Below are 20,910 nucleotides of genomic sequence, written 5' to 3'. Positions count from 1 at the left end.
TCAAATATTATTCTATAACAGTATTATATTTTATCATACGCAACATAATATTTTATTATTTTACTATATTAAAATTTATTTAACAAAACCCAAAGTTATAGTGGTTGCAGTTTTTTCCTACTTTAATTACTGCTGTAATGATCATTTTTTTTCACATCTTTCATGGTCCCTTATAAGGAAATAGAAACATAAGGTATGATGAATTCTAAGTATTTTGATATTGATATTTGATATATCTAACATCAAACTGACCTCTGGAAATTCTGGACTGCAGTACATATCCCCACTTTTCCATGTTTCCCATTTTACTTATCAGAATAAGCAAAGTCTATATGATCAGTTCAATGGTTCTTCCCTTCCCGTATCTGGCATTAGTGTCAAGAACCATTCTGTGGGAGGTTGCAGCACGTGCCCTTTGCAGGATCAGCTTCACCATCAGGAAGAGATACACTATTTAACAGACACTTTCATTGGAATAACTCCTGGTATATGATTTGGGTTAATCACTGTCATCATCCTTCAAGCCCTTGGCCTGGCTTCTGTTTGGATAAGCAAATTTAGCATTGGTGTCAAGCCAAAAAATTAATTCTCAATGTAGCTGGATATAAAATGCTATGAAACCCAACTGTTAAGAGGGAATTGAAGCATCCTAATGAAACACAACTAACGAAGACCAATAATTTACTGGACACTATACAGGAGGGTGTTGCTTTCCCAAACCACAGTGTTATTCATTCTTTTTCTACAAAAATACTGCATTTGGTCCTGGACACACTGTTGTGAATAACAGGTTTTATTCGAATTTTTAAAGAGCAAATTATTTTATACTGGGAGAGAAGTTTTAAAAATGTCTTGTTCTGTCCTTCAGAAGCCCTAGGGAAAGTTGGCACAATTCCCTTCTGCATATTTTTGTATAAGATATATAAAATTAACATACTGAAACAATTATCCCTGAACCAAGCTCACAGTTGCAAAGTGTAGAGTATGTGTGGGAGGACTGTAGTGATTTAATAGAGTCTGACATGAAAGCCAGAAGGGGGCAGTCTAGATACCAAAATAGTATTTCCAGTTTATTTTATTCAGGGAATAGTAATAAATGTTTAAGGAAATAAAATAATATTTGCGATATAAATCTAAACCAAACAAAGAAAAAGAAAATGTTGAAACAGTTCAAGTTATTTTGGTCCCTATTAAAAAGTCAAACTAATATTATAAAGTAATTTTAATTCTTAAATTTCAAAGGGAGGGACTCTCAGACACGATTCAGTCCAATTCCTTTCCTTTCCACCTCCCTTCTTCTGGGTAGCTAAGTCAGTTGCCCCTTCCATGAGGAAGATTGTTTCTCTATCTCTGTAAAGAGTCTCTAACTGATGTAAAGTTCCTGCCTACTTGTATCTTCCAATATCTAGTCTATCTTGATTCTGCCCAAATTGGAAATAACTGGGTAATTAAAAAAATAGAAAAATTAGATTTAAAATCAGGAAAAATTTCTCCATGTAATGTTATCTTACCAAATAGTAAAGGAGATAAAAAATGAAAGCTAGACTAGAAAATCGTATAAAGAGTGATAAACCAGAAAATACATGAAAGTAGGCAGATATGAACATATTTTGGAAAAATGAAAGTAGATCTCGGATTTCTCAAACATAAGATTAAAAAAAAAATTGATTACCATGACTAAAAACAAGAAAAGATCAGCATAGGGGAAATTCATAGACCTCCAATAACATTTTTGTCACAGTCATCAAATAGTAAGTTTGATGCTGGGTTCTGTTGAGCAGAACATGCCATGTCAGAACTGAGGCCATCTTTCGGATGCACTCCTCACTGCAATAGTAAGTTGCAGAATGCTGGCTCCAGTACGAGCCTCCACAACCTGAGGAATGTTTAGAAACCGGTTCTGTAATCAAATCTGTAATCAAATGGGGACTGGGGTTCTTTTTTCAAGAAGAAATTTTGTAAAAGCAGTTCACAGAAACTTTAAGAGGTTTAATTTAGATATGACTAACAGTGATTTTTATAAATAAGAAAAAAGTGATTTACTATTGAGGGAAGGGTCTGATTATGTTTACAACAATACTTAATGATTTTTAAGTTTTACGCTTTTAAGCAAGCTACTTATTGAATGCACAGTGAGACAATACACAGCTGAAAACTCTCTTTATGATTTAGAGATGTGTAGATCCCACAGCACACAAATTTCAAAGTTTGCTTCAATGTTTTTGGATTTGATTTTCTTGGAGATCCTTAAAAACTGACAAATTTAAATGAAATGTATTGTTATAATGGTAAGAGAAAAATAAGTGGTGGATTAAAAGTTCCTTGAGTGTTCTTTCAGTCTCTAGTTTGTTATTCATCCCTTTAAAATATTTCTGGAACACCAGCTCACATGTCATTATTATTCAGTGTTTAGTTGAAGCATGTTATTTAGATGGCAGTACAATAGTGAACAAATTGACAAAAATTCCTGCTCTTATAAAGTTTATAACCTAGAGGTAAGAGAAAGACAAAATAAAAGTAAACAAGTAAATTTTCCAGTATGCTGATAATCAATAAAAAATTATGGGAAAAAAAACATGGAGGGGTAGAAAGTATTGTGATATAAAATAGGGTGGCAAAATAAATCTTCATTGATGAGATGACATTTGAGGGAAGAGCTACAGAGGGTGGGTGAGCAAGCCATATGGATATTTGAGAGAAATATACCCCAGCAGTGGGATCAGAAAGTGCAAAGGCCCTGGGGTGGGAGCATGTCTGGTTTTCCATGAAGAGCAGAGTCAGTGTTGCTGGAGCAGAGCAGTAAGATGGGCCTCAGGAGGCTCTGAGATCAAAAAGGTAAACAGGTTCATGACCTCCAAGGCTTTACAGGTCATTGTAAGGACTTGGGATTTTACTCTGAGATGTGAATCTTTTGGAGATTTGGGGCAGAAAAAGTGACATGATTTGACTCTTATTTGTAAAGCAAACCACTCTGGATGCTATGTTACAAACAGACTGTACAAGGCAAGGATGGTAAGACCTGGAAGAAAACAATTAGAATAATTCAGGTGGGAAATGATAGTGATTTGGACAAAGGGTAGCTGTGAATGTGATGGGTATTGTTTGAATTCTGGATTATTGGATATCCGAAGATAGAGCCAATGGGATTTGATGATAAATTGGATGTGGAGTAAGAGACAGGTCAAAGAACTGTGTTGCTGTTAGCTGAGAAGATTGCATGAGGGGAAGTATTGTATGTGGTGTGGGAAAATCAAGGGTTCTGTTTTGATCATATAAATTAGAGGTATCACTTAGACTTTAAGGAGAAAGGTCCAACTCCGGGGTTCAGGGGACAGGTTGGTCTGGGAATATAAACCTGGGGGCATTACTGTATAGAAGGTAATTAAAGCCATGAGACTAGATGACAACACAGAGACAATAAAGAAGTGAAGCAGCCCAAGGTCTTTACGATCAAAGAGGAATAATTTAGTTTACCTCTTCAAACCTGGCTAAATCTGATATGCACACAAAGCTGCGGCCCACAACACCCACATCACCCACACATCCATAGAAATAGCCAATTCTTTCAGAAAAAAGTAAATTCAAGGTCCATTCTTTTTATTCAAGGTCAAAACTACAAAATTCTGAGCTGCTGGATCCTGAAATGCTTGCTTCCCTTACAGCATTTTAACAACTTTGACCAGTGGCCGGCTGCTCCCTATAATTCCAGCCACTTACTTTTTAAATCACTTCCTGCTACTATTTCCTTTTTTCTTTCAATCTCCTGTTTGCAACTGTTGTGTGGGAATAATAGGGCAAAGAACTGATTAGGTTAACTTGCTTCAATCACTGCTCATTTTAGTCACTTACAAAACTAGAAAAGAAATATAACACAACAGAATCCAATCAGGGTCAAAGCTTCATTACTTTTATTTCTCTTTCACTTTCTCTTACCATTCTCTCCCTCCCTCCTCCCCTCCCTCCCTCTCTCCCTTCCTCTTGTTTTTCTAAACAGATTCTTTTTGGAGATATTTTTAGTGCACACACACATACACACAAATCAGAGTAGATTTCTTCTACTAGAAATTGGCTACAAATCCCTGAGTTACTATTTTTCCCAAACTAAGTCACATATCTCACTTAAAAACTTAGATAAAACTGTCTAACTTTATAGTTTAAAATCTGGAAACCACTAAGTGTATTTTGTACCCATTATAATGTACAGATCCTTTTTATAGGATGCATTTTAAATGCTAAGAAGTGAAATTAATGCTAGGCCTCCTATTATCCCAGTACTCACCTATCATTTTGCTCCAGGGTTTGGTCTTTCAGTATAGTTCTGGAGTTGATTACACTGACTTGCTTTAAAGCATGAGCTGGAGAGGAAGATGGTGAGTACTTTTATATCCATAAAACACACAATGCACAAAATAGAGAGAAATATGATGAAAGATTATACAAGTTAAAGAATTTCTTGTGTTCTGGATCCATGGGTATACTGGAAGCCCTTTCATTTTCCCCATTATTTCCCCTTCACCTAAAATTTCTTGTAATGTCTTAATAAAACTAAAATTTCATAATGCAAAAGCCTACAGAGAAATTCTTTTTTGGACGTCAGGGAGGAGTGCTCATCTGTTTTGGATCTTCCACAAAGGGGTTAAGTATTTGCCCAAGAGGAACACAACTCTAGTCTCTGAAAGAAAAATGCAATTTCATCAAGTTTTTTTATAAAAATGTTATTATTGTGAAGATTATTACAAAAATACAATGGTAAATTCCTCAAATTTCTGTCATGTTCTTACTAATGTCACTAATAACTAATTATAGCTTTTTCTGTGGCAGGCACTGCTCTAAAAGCTTTACAAATACTAACTCTCATTTTTTCATAACTACCTCTGTTAAGAAGATACTACAATTATCATTTTACAGTCCACATTTTAGGGATAAAAAGCACAGAGAAGTAAAGCAGATGACACAAACCAAAGCCACTTATCTAGAACTACAAGACTGAGGTTCAAGATACTGTTAGTGAATTCGATGGGAAGCTTCTCAGAGCTAGGAAGAATTCTGTCTGTTTGTACAGTATAATACTTAAACTCCTTGAATTTCAAATTTTTTATCTTTAAAAGGAAGGGATTGGACTTGGAGATTTCTCAGGTCTCTTATATGAATTCTATGCTTTCTTATTTCTAGAAGTAAACATCCAGCCCTTAATGGAAGAACCTGATTTACATCAACCACTTCTGTGAAAATGGGATTCCATGTCTCACAGAATGAGAATTCAATTTGGAGATATTTCAGCCTCCCCGGCCTAAGGCACATTTTCTTCTTTATAGCTGATAATAATAATACTAAATGTACAATGTATAGAATGTGTTCACATACACTATACAGTTGGAGTGCCAAAATGAACTGGTAAGATAAAAAGACTAGGTAAGCTTACCCTTATTTTGTAGGGAAAAATAAAGCTCAGATAGGGTTAGTGACTTGCCTGAAACCCAGTTGTCAAAGAGACAGAGACAGAGAGAACAAGAGTGTACTGAGCCCCACGTTCCTTCCTGTCTTTCACACTAAGTGTACTTGTTCCTATAGGTCTGATACACTGTTTAAGAGTTTGATTGGCGTTTGTCATGAAACAGCAGCAACAAAGATTCAAATTCTGCAATTTAACAATCTGTCTTAACTTGTGCAATCCTTTTGTAAAATCAGGACGAAGAAGCCTCAGGAGGTTTTGGAAAGAATCAAGTAAATGTAACACTTGTGAATCTATTGACATAATCAATGCCCAAGCCATCCTACCTGTCATCAGTAACATTAGTGTGGGTAAGAATTAGCCTAAGTCTAGGCTATGAATATATAAATTCATCTTTAGTCTTCGTATCATTTTTCATAAACCCTTTTCTCACCTCTGATTGATTGTCTTACATATATTCCCATGAGGTAAGACTTGTAGATTTTTCCCATGAGGTAAGACTTGTAGATTTTTCAGAGCTACATGCATTTTTAGAGATCCAGTGTGTCTAAACCCAAATCATACCGTGAACTCTGCTTTTTCTAGTCATCTAGTTTCAACTCCAGTAGTGAATGTGAGAATGATAGGAAAAGAAGAAAAATTGTCTGTGTTATAAGCAGTGTTGGGGGAAAAGGAGTGATAAAAATATGCATTGTTCACTTCCATATCAGCCACTAGGAAAAATGGACCTAGTTCAAGTTCTATTTTATTTTTCATAAGTGAGAAGAACCAGAGAAGTTAGGTCATTTTTATGAAAACTTGTATTAGAACCCAGGGCTCCTGGTTCTAACTTTTTCTTCCACAATGTTGTGCTGACTTGTACTCCCAATTTAGTGTCGTATAAGTTAACAAGAATTTTTAAATAAAAGAATTATGTACCTTTTAAAGGAATTTTTGAACAGAATCAAGACCAAAAAATTAATTATAATATATAAACAATAGATAACAGAGAGATTTTAGAACTGAGGGTCACACTTCTCAAATCATACTCCCTGTTCAGGGAATCCGTTTCTCCTAAATCCTGATAAAAATGCTCTCAGGTATAATTAGATGTTTTTCCTTACTATTTATGCAAATAAGAAAAAGGAATTTCCCACGGGGACAAGAGTGCACCTAACATCTGTGGGAACCGGGGAGGAGTATAAATGAAGGCCTGTGTGCCACATTTCTAATTATTTAATAGTCACAGACGGAACTAATAGATTCATAAATAAGTTCTATAGCTTACCCTGGCACACATGCCTTCCAAACTACTGGAAGGCGAAGTCCAGGTGAGAGGGCTTGGAGCCCTGAGAATTCCTCTGGGGATCATGGCAGACCCGGGTGAGGGGCTCCGAGTCAAGGCACTTGTGGCTTCTCTTCCACCCCAGCTCCAACCTTCACCATGTCTGTGAATACCTCAGTGACACGCCCAGGCTCTGCCAAGCCCCCTCCAAAAGAAAAAAACAAAACTCCTTAGGCCAAAGAGTGGTGAATGCCAGCAGAGCAGCCTACCTTTGGGAGGGCAGAACTGAAGAATAAGCCTAGGTCCCTGGAATAACCCTAGGTCATTTGGGCAGAGATTATGGGACCCTGAGGACCTGGAGTGGTCAAGGAGTGGGGGAATGGGAAGAGGACCTCTGATGGGCACAACCCCTAGGCTTTGGCCAGAGAGCCAGCCAGGGAAGGCAGAGCAGAGGCTCTAAAACATGGAGTACAGGACTGGGGCACACTGGCCCAGGTCTGAGGACAGTACTGCAGGAGTGTGACACTGAATGTAAATGAGGTTGAAGCTGTTGTCTGGTACGCTGTTTTATATCAATTTTATATCAGGTAATCTATTTTTGTCTTGCTCTATGTGGTCACTAATAAAATTATACTATATACATCTGGCCTTTTACAAATTATCTATCTATCATTATTATGAGTAAAGTAATTTTATGGCTGCTTTTAAAAAGCCTTTACATATATATTTTTTATTCAGCATCCAAGAAATCAAAACTCCAGAAATATTCATTTTTGCAAACGTATTCTATTTCTAGTACAAAAATTGCCACTACTTACCACCTTTCTGAATTTTAACAGAAAAGATACAATATTGAAGTAATTAGAAAAAGTTCAATTTATATTTTTCTAACTCTTGCATATTTCTGATGGCAAGGTAGTAACATCTATTAATGTCAGCACAACTTCAAGAATAACACTGCTTTCCACTTGTTACCACAGAGGACTTGTGTACACAGACGATATATCAATGCAAAGAAAGCATGATGTTTGTGTCCAAAGCCAGAAATTTAAACAAGAGCAAATTCCACAAATTTCAAAAGTGAGTTTCATATTTTATGGTAAATTAAATTTTGAACGTAAAACTTACAGACTGCCTGCTTTTAGAGCTGTATTTTCCAAAGTAATACAATTTATATTTCACTTAGCCTTTAAGATAAGTGGGGGGAAAAAAATACACTGGCTCATAGCATTCCAAGTCATCCCATTAATTGAGGAGACAAACTTCTGTGGAAACAAAGGAGGTAGATTCACTTGTTTAACAAACAGCTACTGAGTACCTACTAGTTGCCCAGCAGGAGGCTACCTTAGTGCTGGGGCTGGAGACCACATCCTCATTCTAGCCCGAGGAGACACTCACAGACACAGCTTTCCTACACTCTAAACATAAATTATTACTTAGTCTGAACAAACAGGCAAGGGCTTATTTCCAAAATTGCTGGCCATTAAGAAGAGACAAGGTGCTTCTTTTATTAAGAAGGACCACAGCCATCTGATGATGCATCAGATATTTCTGAATGCATCTCCATATAGAGTATGCGAATTTGAAAAAGGAGTGTAAACAAGGAATAAAAAAAATAGTAATACAAACCTAATGTGTATTAGCTTAGAGAAACACATCAGCAGAATGGCTTTGTTTTTTGATTTCATGGCATTAAAATACTAAATTGCAGCGATCCTGTTAAAAAGATCATATTTTATTGACCTTTATAATCCAGGTAAAGTGTAAAGTGAATTAATGGAAATCAGTTCATGTAGGAACTACTAAGACATAGGTCTATATTTCTTCTTTTTACCCTGAAATTATGAAATAGTTCACTGATTTTACAGGCATTTCTCAGTGGTGTTCTGGAAAGGAATAGGGCAAGGATCAAGATGGTGATCTCCATGAGAAACCATCTGTAGCTGGAAAAGAGATCCAATGTTCAGAGTTGGGAAATGACTGGTCTCTGGGATATTAAACTATTGCTAGACTTCAAACATCCTTTTGTCCTAATTAGATAACGATCAAACCACTTCATTTACATAAACATCTATGAATTTTAATTCAAAATACTAAGACTATAGTAACAAAAGTTAGTAGTGAATAAACTCAATTGTTATTTTATAAAAGTTAGATAAATATCATGCCTCCTTGTCATTTTTCAGATTCTTTTTCTTTTGTTTCTCTCCCACAACATGCAGTAATACGTTTTAAATATTTATTATTTATTTGACATGGATTTATGCTCCCTGTTCTTAATTTAAAAGAAAGTAGAATGTTTAGACCCATTATATTCTAAACCTGCCACAGAGCATATAAATCATCTAATCTCTTATTTCATAGATGAACAGACCCTGGGGCATAAACTTTTGCTTAAAAGACCATAGATGAGGCAGATTTTTAGCTGGTGTGTCCCAATGTACGTGCTTCCTTTCCAGAGAAAGAAAGATACCCAGCTCTTGACTCAAGCAGCATGAATGAAGTGAAATGCACAGCGAAAATCAGGCAGTTCCAGTGGGTAAGCAGACTGTACCTGAGGTTGCTTCTCATTGTATCCTCACCTTGTTCTTGACCACTGAAGGCCTGAAGCAAATTCGCGAGACTTAGGGGTTTGGACAGCAGTTCCTGGTATGTCCCCATTTGCGCTACTCTGCCACTTTCCATCACAACAATAAGATCCACCTGTGGTAGAAGTGCGAGGTTGTGTGTCACTAAAATTCGGGTCTGAAAAACAAAATGTTTTATTCCTTGGGTTACAAAAAAAAATGGCAAAAATAACCTATTTTTAAGAGAGCTTCAGTCTTTTGTTTGTTTTGACTATTTCAGAGAGTAATTCTTGGTAGGCACCAATTTAAGGCAGCATATATATATTTTACAATAAATGATGATACACTGCTAGACAAAAGAATAGTTGGAAAATGTTTTTAACCTGTTGTTCAGGTATTCTTTGTTTATTAAAAATGAATCCATTTTACAACAAATTAATAATCTTATACCTGTCATTCTTGTTTCCTTTTTCTAAGGTCCTGTAGCATTACAAAACCATGCTCAATTAAAGTCATAATTCACATTGTTTATTTTTAAGTCTTTGTATATTATTTATATATACACATAAAATTGAATGAGAAATTTTATCTTGGGTTCATTTCAGTAAGTAAAGACATCTGTCTATTATTTACTTAGGTATTTATTTTACCATTTTATATATTCATTTCATTTTTCCAGAGTGCTCTGTATTAGAAAATTAGAAACACATATTGTGAAAGAATGAGTATGGCTTTGTGGTCAGAATGACTTTTAAAAATCTCCATGGTTCTTAAGCTAAGCAGCTGATATCAAGCCATTTTGAGCATCAAGTTTCTTCATATGTAAAACAGGAATAATACAATGCCTGTCTCAGAGATTTGCTATAAGAACTAAATGAACTAATTTAGTGTCAAACATGATATGCCCTTGACAAATGTTAATTCCTTTCTTCTTGGCTTCTTCACAAAACAATTGATTGTTATGACTGCTGTTAATAATATCAAATTTTAAGTAATAATAAAATAATATAATATTGTATAAAAGTGCTATTCATCAAAATACCATTTTTCAAAATAGTTAACTAAACTAAAAATAACTCATTTTGACACACAAATCCCCTTACAATATGGTATTAGTCAATGAGGTAACTTGGAGTAAACTTGTAAAATTTTTAAAATATTCATTAAAGTTTGTCTGTAAAAGAGCAATATGACATCCTATTTTTTTCATGTGAAATTTGACCACTTTGCTTCAACAGATAAATAAAATATTAGAATTTTAGGCACAATGCTGTGCAGATTACCCTCTCCCCTTCACAGAAGCAGAAGTGACGCTCTGACTACCTTGTTTTTCAGTATGCCGGAGGACCCGATCACTTTTTCAAAAAGTTGCTTCCCAACATGAACATCAACTGCAGACAAGGGGTCATCCAGGAGATAGATGTCAGCCCCACTATATACAGCTCTGGCCAGACTTACTCGATGCTTCTGACCCCCACTTATATTCACACCCTGAAAATGAAGAAAAAAATAAATAAATAAAACCCAAGACTAGAGGGAAAATGTGCAAATTTCAAAGCACATATATTTATGTCCAAATTCTCTTCTGCAGCAGACATAGGTAATAACTCAAGACCAACACTCAAATCTTTCTTTATCCTGAAATTCCAAAGGCCTCTCCCTCCCCCTCTATTTCCTAGTGCTAATAACTCGTGCAAATTAATAGATATATCTACTTTCTTTTAATTGCTTGCTCTCAAAAGTAGATACTAACAATTAAGGAGAAAAGAATTTTCAATTTCCTAGCTCTGAAAAGTCATGCCTGTAGAATATTAAACTAGAGTTTTGGCTGCCAAACATATACTAACACCAGTGATCATTTTTAAATTGACACATAGGAAATTGAGAATAATAGCTAAATTAGCAAAGCAGTAATCAACATGCCCTATTTTCTTCTATAGAAAGATTAGTACAAGTCTTGTTGGCAAAAGTACAATTCTAAGAAGCAAGAATAAGGAACATACATCACTCCATGTGAGAATTAAAGTGGACATGTACAGCCATGTATGGAGAATTATGGGGCAAGGCCTAATTTACTTGATTTATTTTATATTGAGTGTTTACAGGGCTGGTTTAAAAGCTCTTCATGCAGCACAGAACTTAGCCAGTGACCTATAATTGTAAAACGCCATTGCTTCTTTGCCTTTCTCATCCTCCTCCTACTCAACAATTATCTCCTTTGTATAACTATATTCTGGGTGCTATGCTAGCATTTGAGATTTAAAGATAAATGAAACTGGGCCTCTGTCATGGAGAGGTCACATTTTAGCAGTGCAGCCAGATGTGAAAAAATATATACAAAGTAGTATGATACATATACATGTGAGTATATGTATATGTGTATGTGTTTGTGTATGTGTGATGATAAGAGCCACCAACGCATGAGTTTGTCATGAGCATTTAATAAGATAAGTGTAAAATACTTAGGGCAATTCCAACACCGAGTACAGATACAATCAACGTCAACTATTATCACCCAGTCACTCCTCTCTCCAATCCATCCTCTGACTTGTCATCACTTATCCTTTTAATTATGTTATCATCTTGCTTAAAAATCTTGGATGCCCACATCTCCTTCTTCCCAACATCCATGAGCAACAGCAAATCCCTTAGGATAAGTCTAAGATACTTGTATTCTGGAATTCACACACTTTTCTACCACTCACCCAATGCCGCCCTCAAGTGACTGGGACCCGCAAGCAGACCAGTCTGCCCTTTCATATCTGGGCAGAGGCTGTTCTCTCTGCTTCAGGGCCCATAACCTCCCTTTTCAACTCAAAAGCTACTCCCTTAAGAAGTCCTCTTTGAAATCTATCTTCTACCCAGCATTCCAAGTAAAGTGATTTCGTTCCCTCCCTTCCTGTCTTGCCGCGTTCTGTTTACGCATCCCACTGCGAGAAGTGGCAGTGTCCATGTCAGTCTCTCACTCTCTTGTGAGCTCCTACCTGGTTTATCCCTGCATTCCTAGCCTACTGTGTCCAACATTAGGTGATTAATAAATACTGGGAAAGACAACTTATATCATTAGCTGAGATCCAGTAGATTGCAAATCCCTTGAAGACAGGGTGACAGCTCTCTTGCTTACCGTTATGTACCTCATAGCAGAATAAGGGCATAGAAAATATTAGTCAATATTTGTGCTCAGCTGAAGAATGCCAAAGGAAAAGATGGCTGTAAGTGAGGGAAATTCTACATTCGTTACCTTGGTTGTCTCACAAGTAGCTGTAAACAGATTTCGTTTTGAAATATTCGATCACGTTTGTTTTAAAGCACATCATTAGACTGGGAGAAATTGAATTACAAAAATATAAAAAGAAGAAATTATAAGTGGCAATAACATTAAATGACTATATTAAATCTACACTTCACATTTTGAATTTTTTCCACTTTAATTTCTTTTTGTTACATATTAGCTATTTCATAGTGTTAGAGATTGACTTTATCAACATAATGTTCATAAGCATTAACAAGTTTAAAGAAGTCATATTTCTGCATAATCTTAGCTATGGTGCCATTTTGCCTAGGAATAGTGAAGACGCCAGAGAAAACACAGAGGTTGGAAAATAAATGATCTATTTAACATTGAGAAAATACATCTGCAAGGTGAAGGCTATGAAGGAAGCCAATATAAGTCTAATTAAAAGGTAAATTTTGCCTCATCTTAGATTTTAAATATTTTCACTTTCTACAATTTTGTTCCTATAATGTATTTTTCAATTGATATAACAAGACTATTAAACAACATTAGGCCAGGGGGAAAGATGCCAGCAATATAATGCTAACTCTTCTCAGAAATTCAGAGCACTAAGGATTATTTACTTATCTTCAGAGTACACATGAATCATCACAGAGGCTGCCTTTGCATTCATGTTTAATTAATGGAGATTTTAGTCATGGGTTGGGGATAATCTCTCTGGGTTCACACGTTGGCTCATGATATCTTGTTTTGTTTTGTTTTGTTTTTAACTCCAAAACACTGGGCAGCATAATGATTATTCATTAACGCAATGAAAATAAAACAGAACAAAGAATAAGAGGCCTGGGAAGCAAGTCCTGTTAAACCAGAATGCACCGATGTGGAACTGGCACGTTAATGACAGCATCATCCCAGAGCCTTGTTCAAACCTGCCCTTGGTGCCACCAGAGACTGGTGTTCTGTTGCTACTGTCCTGGGCTTGACTTTGTGCACAAGAGATACAGGAAGAAACAAAACTATTACTCACTCGTTAGAGAGCAAAATGCATTATGCCAGCAACTAAGACAACATGTTGATGACCCAGCTGGTGGGCTTTCACACCCCCATTTGGATGTAACAGCAGAATTTCCTGCTGATATTTAATCTGTTTTCCAAATAGTCCATAATAAATAATCACTTGTCCTTAATATTGCCACTTCCTTCGTAGAAATTCTACAATGACTTTTTAAAATTATAGTTGTATAGCTCTTTAAGACCTTAGTAAAAGGGTTATAAATATTTTATTAGTGCAGCTGAATGGAATGTTATTCCTGCATATGATAAAATATATTTTCCTTACTCTTTCTCCAATCTCAGTTTGATCTCCATTTGGTAACTGCTCCAAATCAGGGAGGAGAGCACAGGCTTCCAACACCCGCTCATAAAACTGCTTTTGCATGATGGAGCCAAAGAGAATGTTTTCCTGCAAAATGCAATTCTGAATCCAGGCCTGCTGGGAAACGTAAGCCACAGAGCCCTAGAAAAGAAATAAATAAAAGAAACACTCTCAAGGGGAGAGGAGACGTTGTATGCACCACATTAAAGGGACCTATTTAGTCCATGGCTTTACTTTCTTTAAATTGAATCTTAAAAACTATGTTATTTCTTAAATGTAAATACATCCTATTTACATTTTAATCTCACATCTGCTTTAATCTTACACATGTTTCTGAGAGGCCCCTTCAAATGGGTCACTGCTCTGTTTATTTACTTTCACTGCAGCTTCTATCAAAATTCTCTCTCCTTGGTGGGATTTTCTGGAAGCAGGTGTTAAGTGATTAGTCAGCTCTACCTACCCTAATGAGGTACCACAAACTGGTGGCTTAAACAACAGCAATTTATTTTCTCACAATTCTGGAGGCTAGAATTCTGAGATCAAGGTGTTGGCAGGGCTGGTTTCTCCAGAGGCCTGTCTCTTTGGCTTGTAGATGACTGTCTTCTTCTGAGTCTTCATACGGCCTTCCCTGCACGCACGTGAGAGTGTGTGTCTTAATTTCTTCTTCTCACACAGACACCAGCCTTACTGGATTAGGGCTCACCCTACAGACTTCATTTTCAGTTAATCGCCTCCTTAAAGACCCCATCTCCAAATACAGTTACATTTTTATGTACTAGGGGTTAGGACGTCGACATATGAATTTTGGGGGCGGGGGGACACAATTCAGCCCATAACACTGAGTCTGGGGTGCAAGTCATTTATTTGGGATAAATTCTTGTGAAAGGAAAGGAAGAAGGAGGATTGGGTAGAGAGAGAAGTCACACAGTGGCTCTTTTAAAATATCCTTTTAACTAACCCTTGTCTTCCAAATGACATACAGTATTTGAACTGTGGGTTCAAATAGACTTACCTTTCAATCTTCCCCATGGACTCTGTCCAAACACTGATTTTGGAGTATTCTGATTATTGCATACTCTCTAATGATACCACGCATTTAAAGTACTTTCTGACATAGACCTGTATGTAACTATTAGCGTTTTGATTCCTACCAACTACTCTGAAGATCAAAGATTAACTTCTAATTCTTCCTTGTTGAGCATGTAAGACATACAGTGGCTTTTGAGCCAAAACAATATAATTGTGACCTGACTTGATCTTGAACACAAAAGTAATTGCTCTTGGATGGCCTTGCTTAGTGAATAACCTTTGATTATAATAGCATATTAAATCAGTCCTCAGGTGATAAAGGTTTTGAATATTTGCTCTATATTAGGCAAGATAAGGGGACTAAAGGGTAAAGGACACAGGAGAGAAGACTGCAGAACAGAAAAAAATGCCATGTAAAATAAAACAGGAACCAAATACTTCATTGAGAGGCACAGACTTGATGCACTGGTATGATAGGACCTGAAAAAGAGTGAATCAATTTTCACAAAGATATAAAGTTTTCCTATTATTATTATTATTATCTCACATACAAATGAAAATGTGTTTTTGTTTCATTTCATTCTTAATCTTTAATAGATTAAGTTTAATCATTAATAAATATAATCATTAATAGATTAAATTTAATCATGAATAATACAATCATTTTACTGTATTAATAATTAACGCAATAGAAGTTTTGTTAATTCAAAAGTAGTCTCTACATTTCTGATGTTCCATTAAAGAACAGGGAATACTGAATATTCTGCATTCAGGGTATGCAAGAATGATGTGTGATATAAGCCTTTGATACTGAGAATAGAGGATCTTGGAATTGATCTCGGTATCTCCTCATGAGACTATGAACTCTGTAAGTGGAGTAGTGCATCCTATTCATATTTATATCCCTGGTATTAAGTGCCAGGCACATAGTATGTGCTCAATGGTTGCTCTGTAAAAATAGCTGAAGAAATTGAATGAAAGTAAAATCAATATGACAAGCATCATATTTATAAAGGATATTCACTGGCCTAGGAAAGTTATAGTCATCTTGATCAATAGACAAACAGCTAGCTGTAATCATTAGGAAGAGCACAGGGATACAAAGATAGTATACTTAAGGTTAGAAAAGTGGTATTCATTACGTATAATCTTATCAGGAAAAGCCCTAGAAATCACACTTGATTCTAAACTAAGGAACAGTAATGCTAAAAGAGAAAAGAATGAATAAAAAATTAGTCACTGAAGGACTGGAATTCAGGAAAAATACAGAGATATGAGGAAAGATATACTATGAAGAAAAATGAAAGGATTTATAGTTGACTTTTCCTAGAGAGAAAAAAGTTGTGAAGAGACTGGTCTGAGATTCATAGTGCTTCTGCATCTTACCACAAGTGAAAAAGACAGATTAGGTAGTATTTTACTTAAGAGTTACCTAGATCTAAGGAAAAAACTTACTAGATAGTCTAGTATTTCAAAAAAGAGAGTTTATGGAGAACTTGTGGAATTCTTATTCCTACTGACTTAAGAATAAACAAATGGATAAAGATGTTGCATGTATATATACACAACGAAATATTAGCCATAAAACAGAATGAAATAATGTCATTTGCAGCAACATGTATGGACCTGGAGATTATCATATTAAATGAAGTTAAGTCAGATAGAGAAAGATAAATATTATATGATATCACTAACATGTAGAATCTAAAAAAATGATACAAATGAACTTATTCACAAACCAGAAATAGACTCACAGACATAGAAAACAAATTATGGTCACCAAAGGGGAAAGGAGTCAGGAGGAGAGATAAATTAGGAATTTGGGTTGAACACATACTGAAGACTATATATAAAATAGATAAACAACAAGGACCTACTGTATAGCACAGGGAACTATATTCAATACCTTGTAATAACCTCTAACGGGAAAGAATCTGAGAAATATATGTATGTATATGCATAACAATCACTTTGTTGTACACCTGAAATTAACACAACATTGTAAATCAACTATACTTCAATAAAATTTTTTAAAAAGAATAGAACAAATGGCTGGAGTAGAAGGCTGAAATTTAAATGTAAGCTATTAATATTATTTTTTCTGAGGTTTTTCTAGGTCAAGGATCCTTCCCATGAGCAACTACAAGACATCTCAGAAATGGAATGGCCGTAATTACTTAGGGAACATCTCAATGAATGGTAATTAGAAACCTAATCAAATTACATTATAAATCACATTCGTTTCTCTATAATTGGTTGCAATTTAGTTAATATCATCAAACAATTACCATAAGCATTCCTAAACGATTTGCTGAAGTATTTGGAGGACAGAATGCTGCTACTAATCCATCCATAGCAAATCAATTTCTGTGGAAATTTAAATGTTTGTTACAAACTAGAAATGCTCATTAAATACTTGCATCTTCAAATCAATTTGATAAATTCTTACTGACATTAATGATATGCTGGCTATAGCCTATTACACTAGGAGGTGTGGAAAGAATGCATTGTTGACTTTACCTTTCTTTGGACTACTCCTGTAAGTTTCTCCATTTCCCCCAGGATGGCAGAAAGCACAGATGATTTTCCAGACCCAACCTGCCCTACAACAGCCACTAAAGCTCCTTCTGGAATCTTTATGTTCAAGCTGCATGACAAGAAAAGGAGAGAGATGATACAGGAAATTCTTGTTATAATTGTTTCTAATGTATATTCCTAGACAAGTCACTGTACGCACTAAACATTGTCTTTAAAATTGCTGCTCTTTATGTTGTTCTACATTATCCTACAAACACTAAACTGTCTAAAACGTAAAGAACAAATGCTGAAGAAGAAAAGAGCAAGCGAACAGGAAAAAAAAAAGACAGTAAAAACCACCATAAAAATGAAAGGTACAGTGAGAGATTTAAAAAAGTTAGCTCAGTGGTATAGCTCAGTGGTAGAGAGGATGATGCACGAGGTCCTGAGTTCAATCCCCAGTTTAAATTCCATTGAAATAAATAAACAAACAAATAAATAAATCGAACTACCCCGTCCAATTTTTTAAAAAGTCTTGTAAATTCTAACATACTCATCTTCTGCATAAAAAACTCTGAAAAATAAAAACGTGGCGCATTATAGAATTCAATGTTAAAAGTTTTTTGCTTTGAATTTCCGCCAAACCATGACTTACTCTTTTAATACTGGAATCCCTGTTTTATCCCAGGAAAAGGAAGCATTTGTAAAACCAATGGCATGATCTAGGAAGAAAAATAAATAGAAGAACGTATTTTAGAACCAATTGTCTTCAGCCCCAAAGTCAAATAAATATTGATTCCAAAGAGGAACTGCTGACCTCCTATGTAGTTTGTTTCAATACTTTGAGGAAGAAGTTCCTCAGTGTTGAGAAAATCTTCCAAACGACCCAATGATATTCTTGTCTATCAAAATAAACACAGACAGAAATTTGGGGGTTTCAAGCAGAAGTTAAACTAGAAAGCATTTACTGTGATTTACAGCATGATTAAAAATGTTTGATGCAAATTGAAAATACTAATAAAAATATTCAGGAAACATAGTTTGCATTGTTTTAGTGTTTATAAATAAGTCCAGCAGTAAAGAAAAAGAAGTTTCAAGGATCAAAGATCAAAAAAAATCACATACGCAGGACAGCATGAAAGAAGAAAAAAAATTCTTCCTGACGTTCCAGTAAAGATACAACTGATAAAACTAATAATTAGAGAAAGATTCGTTTTTAAAAGCAACTTGAGGATTGTTGAATGAATTCTGCTCTTGAGCATAAACACAATCATAGTTTTGGCAATAATAACATTTAGTTAAAGAAAAATAGCTATAAAATGCTTTGCTACAATTAGGATAAATAGAATCATCTTTTTTCCTAAAACTGACTTGCATGAAACCTCTCATACATTTTTATTCACTTCATGCTAGAAGATGTCTACTGTTCAGGGACAGGATGTAATTGGACTGTGGTTTGTTTACCAAGTGTGTCATATCAGTTTACAGGGCTGGTTCTTTTTTCTTTTCTTTCTTTTTTTTTTTTTTTTTTGACAACTGTTCTCCTTATTTGTTTAGTGATGGCAGTAGTACACCACCAGGAGTTGGAAAATACTTTGAGATAACTTTAGCCAAATTCTAATTTTAAAAGCAAAACAAAACTGTAACTCTAAGGATGACATTTTCTTTAAGAGAAATGTTCTGTGAAACAAGTGTTAAAAGTATCACATCAGTAATACTTCTATGCCCTCTGTTGGCCATTATTAGTAAAATAATATTTTAAAAAAACATTGTATAGCAAAAGTAGCTTAATTGATATTTACCATAGAATTATGTTACTCTACATTGAGAGCATTTAAAAATTAAAAGGCAAAGTTCTAGGATGAAAGAGCTGGTTCCAGTGAGCAAAGATTCGCTTTGTTTATGAATACAGACTTGAAAAGGATTCAATGGGGGATACCCAGACAATCCAAACCTGATATCCAAAAAATGTAACCGAGAAAATCACAGGGCAAAGGGATCAAGGAATTCACATCTTTGGATTCCCTGTGGTTTTAGCAGTTTCCTACTCATTATAGTATCTAAAGAGCCTCTGGCATTTGGAGATTATAATAAAAGCAGGCTGAACCAGATACTTCATACAAGGTTTGTTGGCAGGCTGATATTAACAATGTGCTTTTTTCCCTGCTTGATTCATTCAGTAGATGAAATGCTGCTGAACCCTGGTAAAATTCAAATCCAGCTCCGTACAAAGCACCTATTATAAAAAGGTTCAACTGAAAACAGAAAATGGACACTTTGATGTAATAGTGTCAAACACCAAATTTTAAAAAACTAAAAAAGAAACTAACACTTAGCAAAGAAAATATCATATATTAAAGCTTAAAAGTCATTTTGATGGAAGAAAAGCACAGGCAAAGAAGACATGATTTCTTCCATCCTATAATGTTCTCTATTGCTCATTAATTCAGGGAGATTAGCTTTGGAAGCAGTGTAAAACAACTACAAAAAGTGAAATTAAAAAAAAAAAAGAAATAAAATATGTAAAACCATAGATTTCAGTGGAGGAATGATTCTCAGTTTAAGGATACTTTGTATGTACCTGGACCACAGCTGAGATCACCATTGGTAAGTCAAACAGTGGAAGCCTCAAAATATTAAACAAAGACATAGATGTGAACACTTTTGTGGCTGTTAAAATGTTTCCTTCGTCCAGTAAGAAATAGATGCAAAATGTTGCCAAGGACACCTAAAAAATAGAGATATGTTATTTTCTTCAATTAGTCAATGCTGATAACATTATGAGTTACAAACTGCAAATTAGGAAAGAAAATTTTAATAACTTTTTTGTTGTTTACCAAAATTCAGTACTATTCAGTACTATGGCTGAAGAATATGAAATAAATGTTTAGTACAGATCATGCAACTGTGTGTCTTAGTGGTCCAGCCTCCTTCTTGAAGTCATGACGAACATGCCATCTTTTGACTAGAGTTATTATTCCCATTTAAAACATAAAGCCGTTTATCTATTTTTCAAAACGAAGTTTTATGTAAACTTATTTTTCAGTGATGTGTACATACATTCTGTCTCATATGTAGCAATTAAACTTTCTCTGTGTCTTAATATTAACCAAAGAAGGTATGAATAAAACATCACAGATAAGATTTATATACACACTTATAAGTTTCATTTAGAAAAGGCAGAAAAGTTCATTTATGCACGAGAATGTATTGACTATCACCTACATGTGGCGGTCTTAAGCAAATGCTTCTAGGACATTTTTACCGAAGTATTCCAAATGTAAATATTGCTTTTACGTTTATAATACCGGCATGCTTGTTTAAATAAAAATTAATAATATTTTATATTATCAACAAGGAAAGCATGTGGAATTTCCCCTGACCCCATCGCCACGGAGAGTGAAGACGTGGGATAAAACTTGATGCTTCAGTTACAAGTGGTTTGCTTAGCCTTTGGCATTCACCCACTGC

General features: G+C 35.2%; 1 protein-coding gene across 4 annotated transcripts in view; it reads right to left on the bottom strand.

Annotated features, from left to right (window-relative positions):
* LOC105086856 (multidrug resistance-associated protein 1) overlaps positions 1-20,910 on the bottom strand; it is an 81,991-nt gene that overhangs the window by 32,976 nt on the left and 28,105 nt on the right. For all 4 annotated transcript variants that reach the window (XR_010384842.1, XM_064496470.1, XM_064496468.1 and 1 more), the window contains exons 9-16: positions 20,021-20,167; positions 18,257-18,341; positions 18,095-18,161; positions 17,443-17,569; positions 13,858-14,034; positions 10,607-10,774; positions 9,299-9,461; positions 4,280-4,355 (exon numbers count right to left, since the gene is read on the bottom strand). Coding sequence is in view for 3 of the 4 variants with exons in the window: in XM_064496470.1 (XP_064352540.1) it covers positions 4,280-4,355; positions 9,299-9,461; positions 10,607-10,774; positions 13,858-14,034; positions 17,443-17,569; positions 18,095-18,161; positions 18,257-18,341; positions 20,021-20,167 (1,010 nt within the window). In the remaining variant the exon portion in view is untranslated. The remainder of the gene's footprint in view (positions 1-4,279; positions 4,356-9,298; positions 9,462-10,606; positions 10,775-13,857; positions 14,035-17,442; positions 17,570-18,094; positions 18,162-18,256; positions 18,342-20,020; positions 20,168-20,910) is intronic.

This window comes from Camelus dromedarius, chromosome 2, assembly GCF_036321535.1.
Source record: "Camelus dromedarius isolate mCamDro1 chromosome 2, mCamDro1.pat, whole genome shotgun sequence".
Lineage (NCBI taxonomy): Eukaryota > Metazoa > Chordata > Mammalia > Artiodactyla > Camelidae > Camelus > Camelus dromedarius.
The sequence above is the reverse complement of the archived record's forward strand: the minus strand, read 5'-3'. Positions and strand labels throughout refer to the sequence as shown.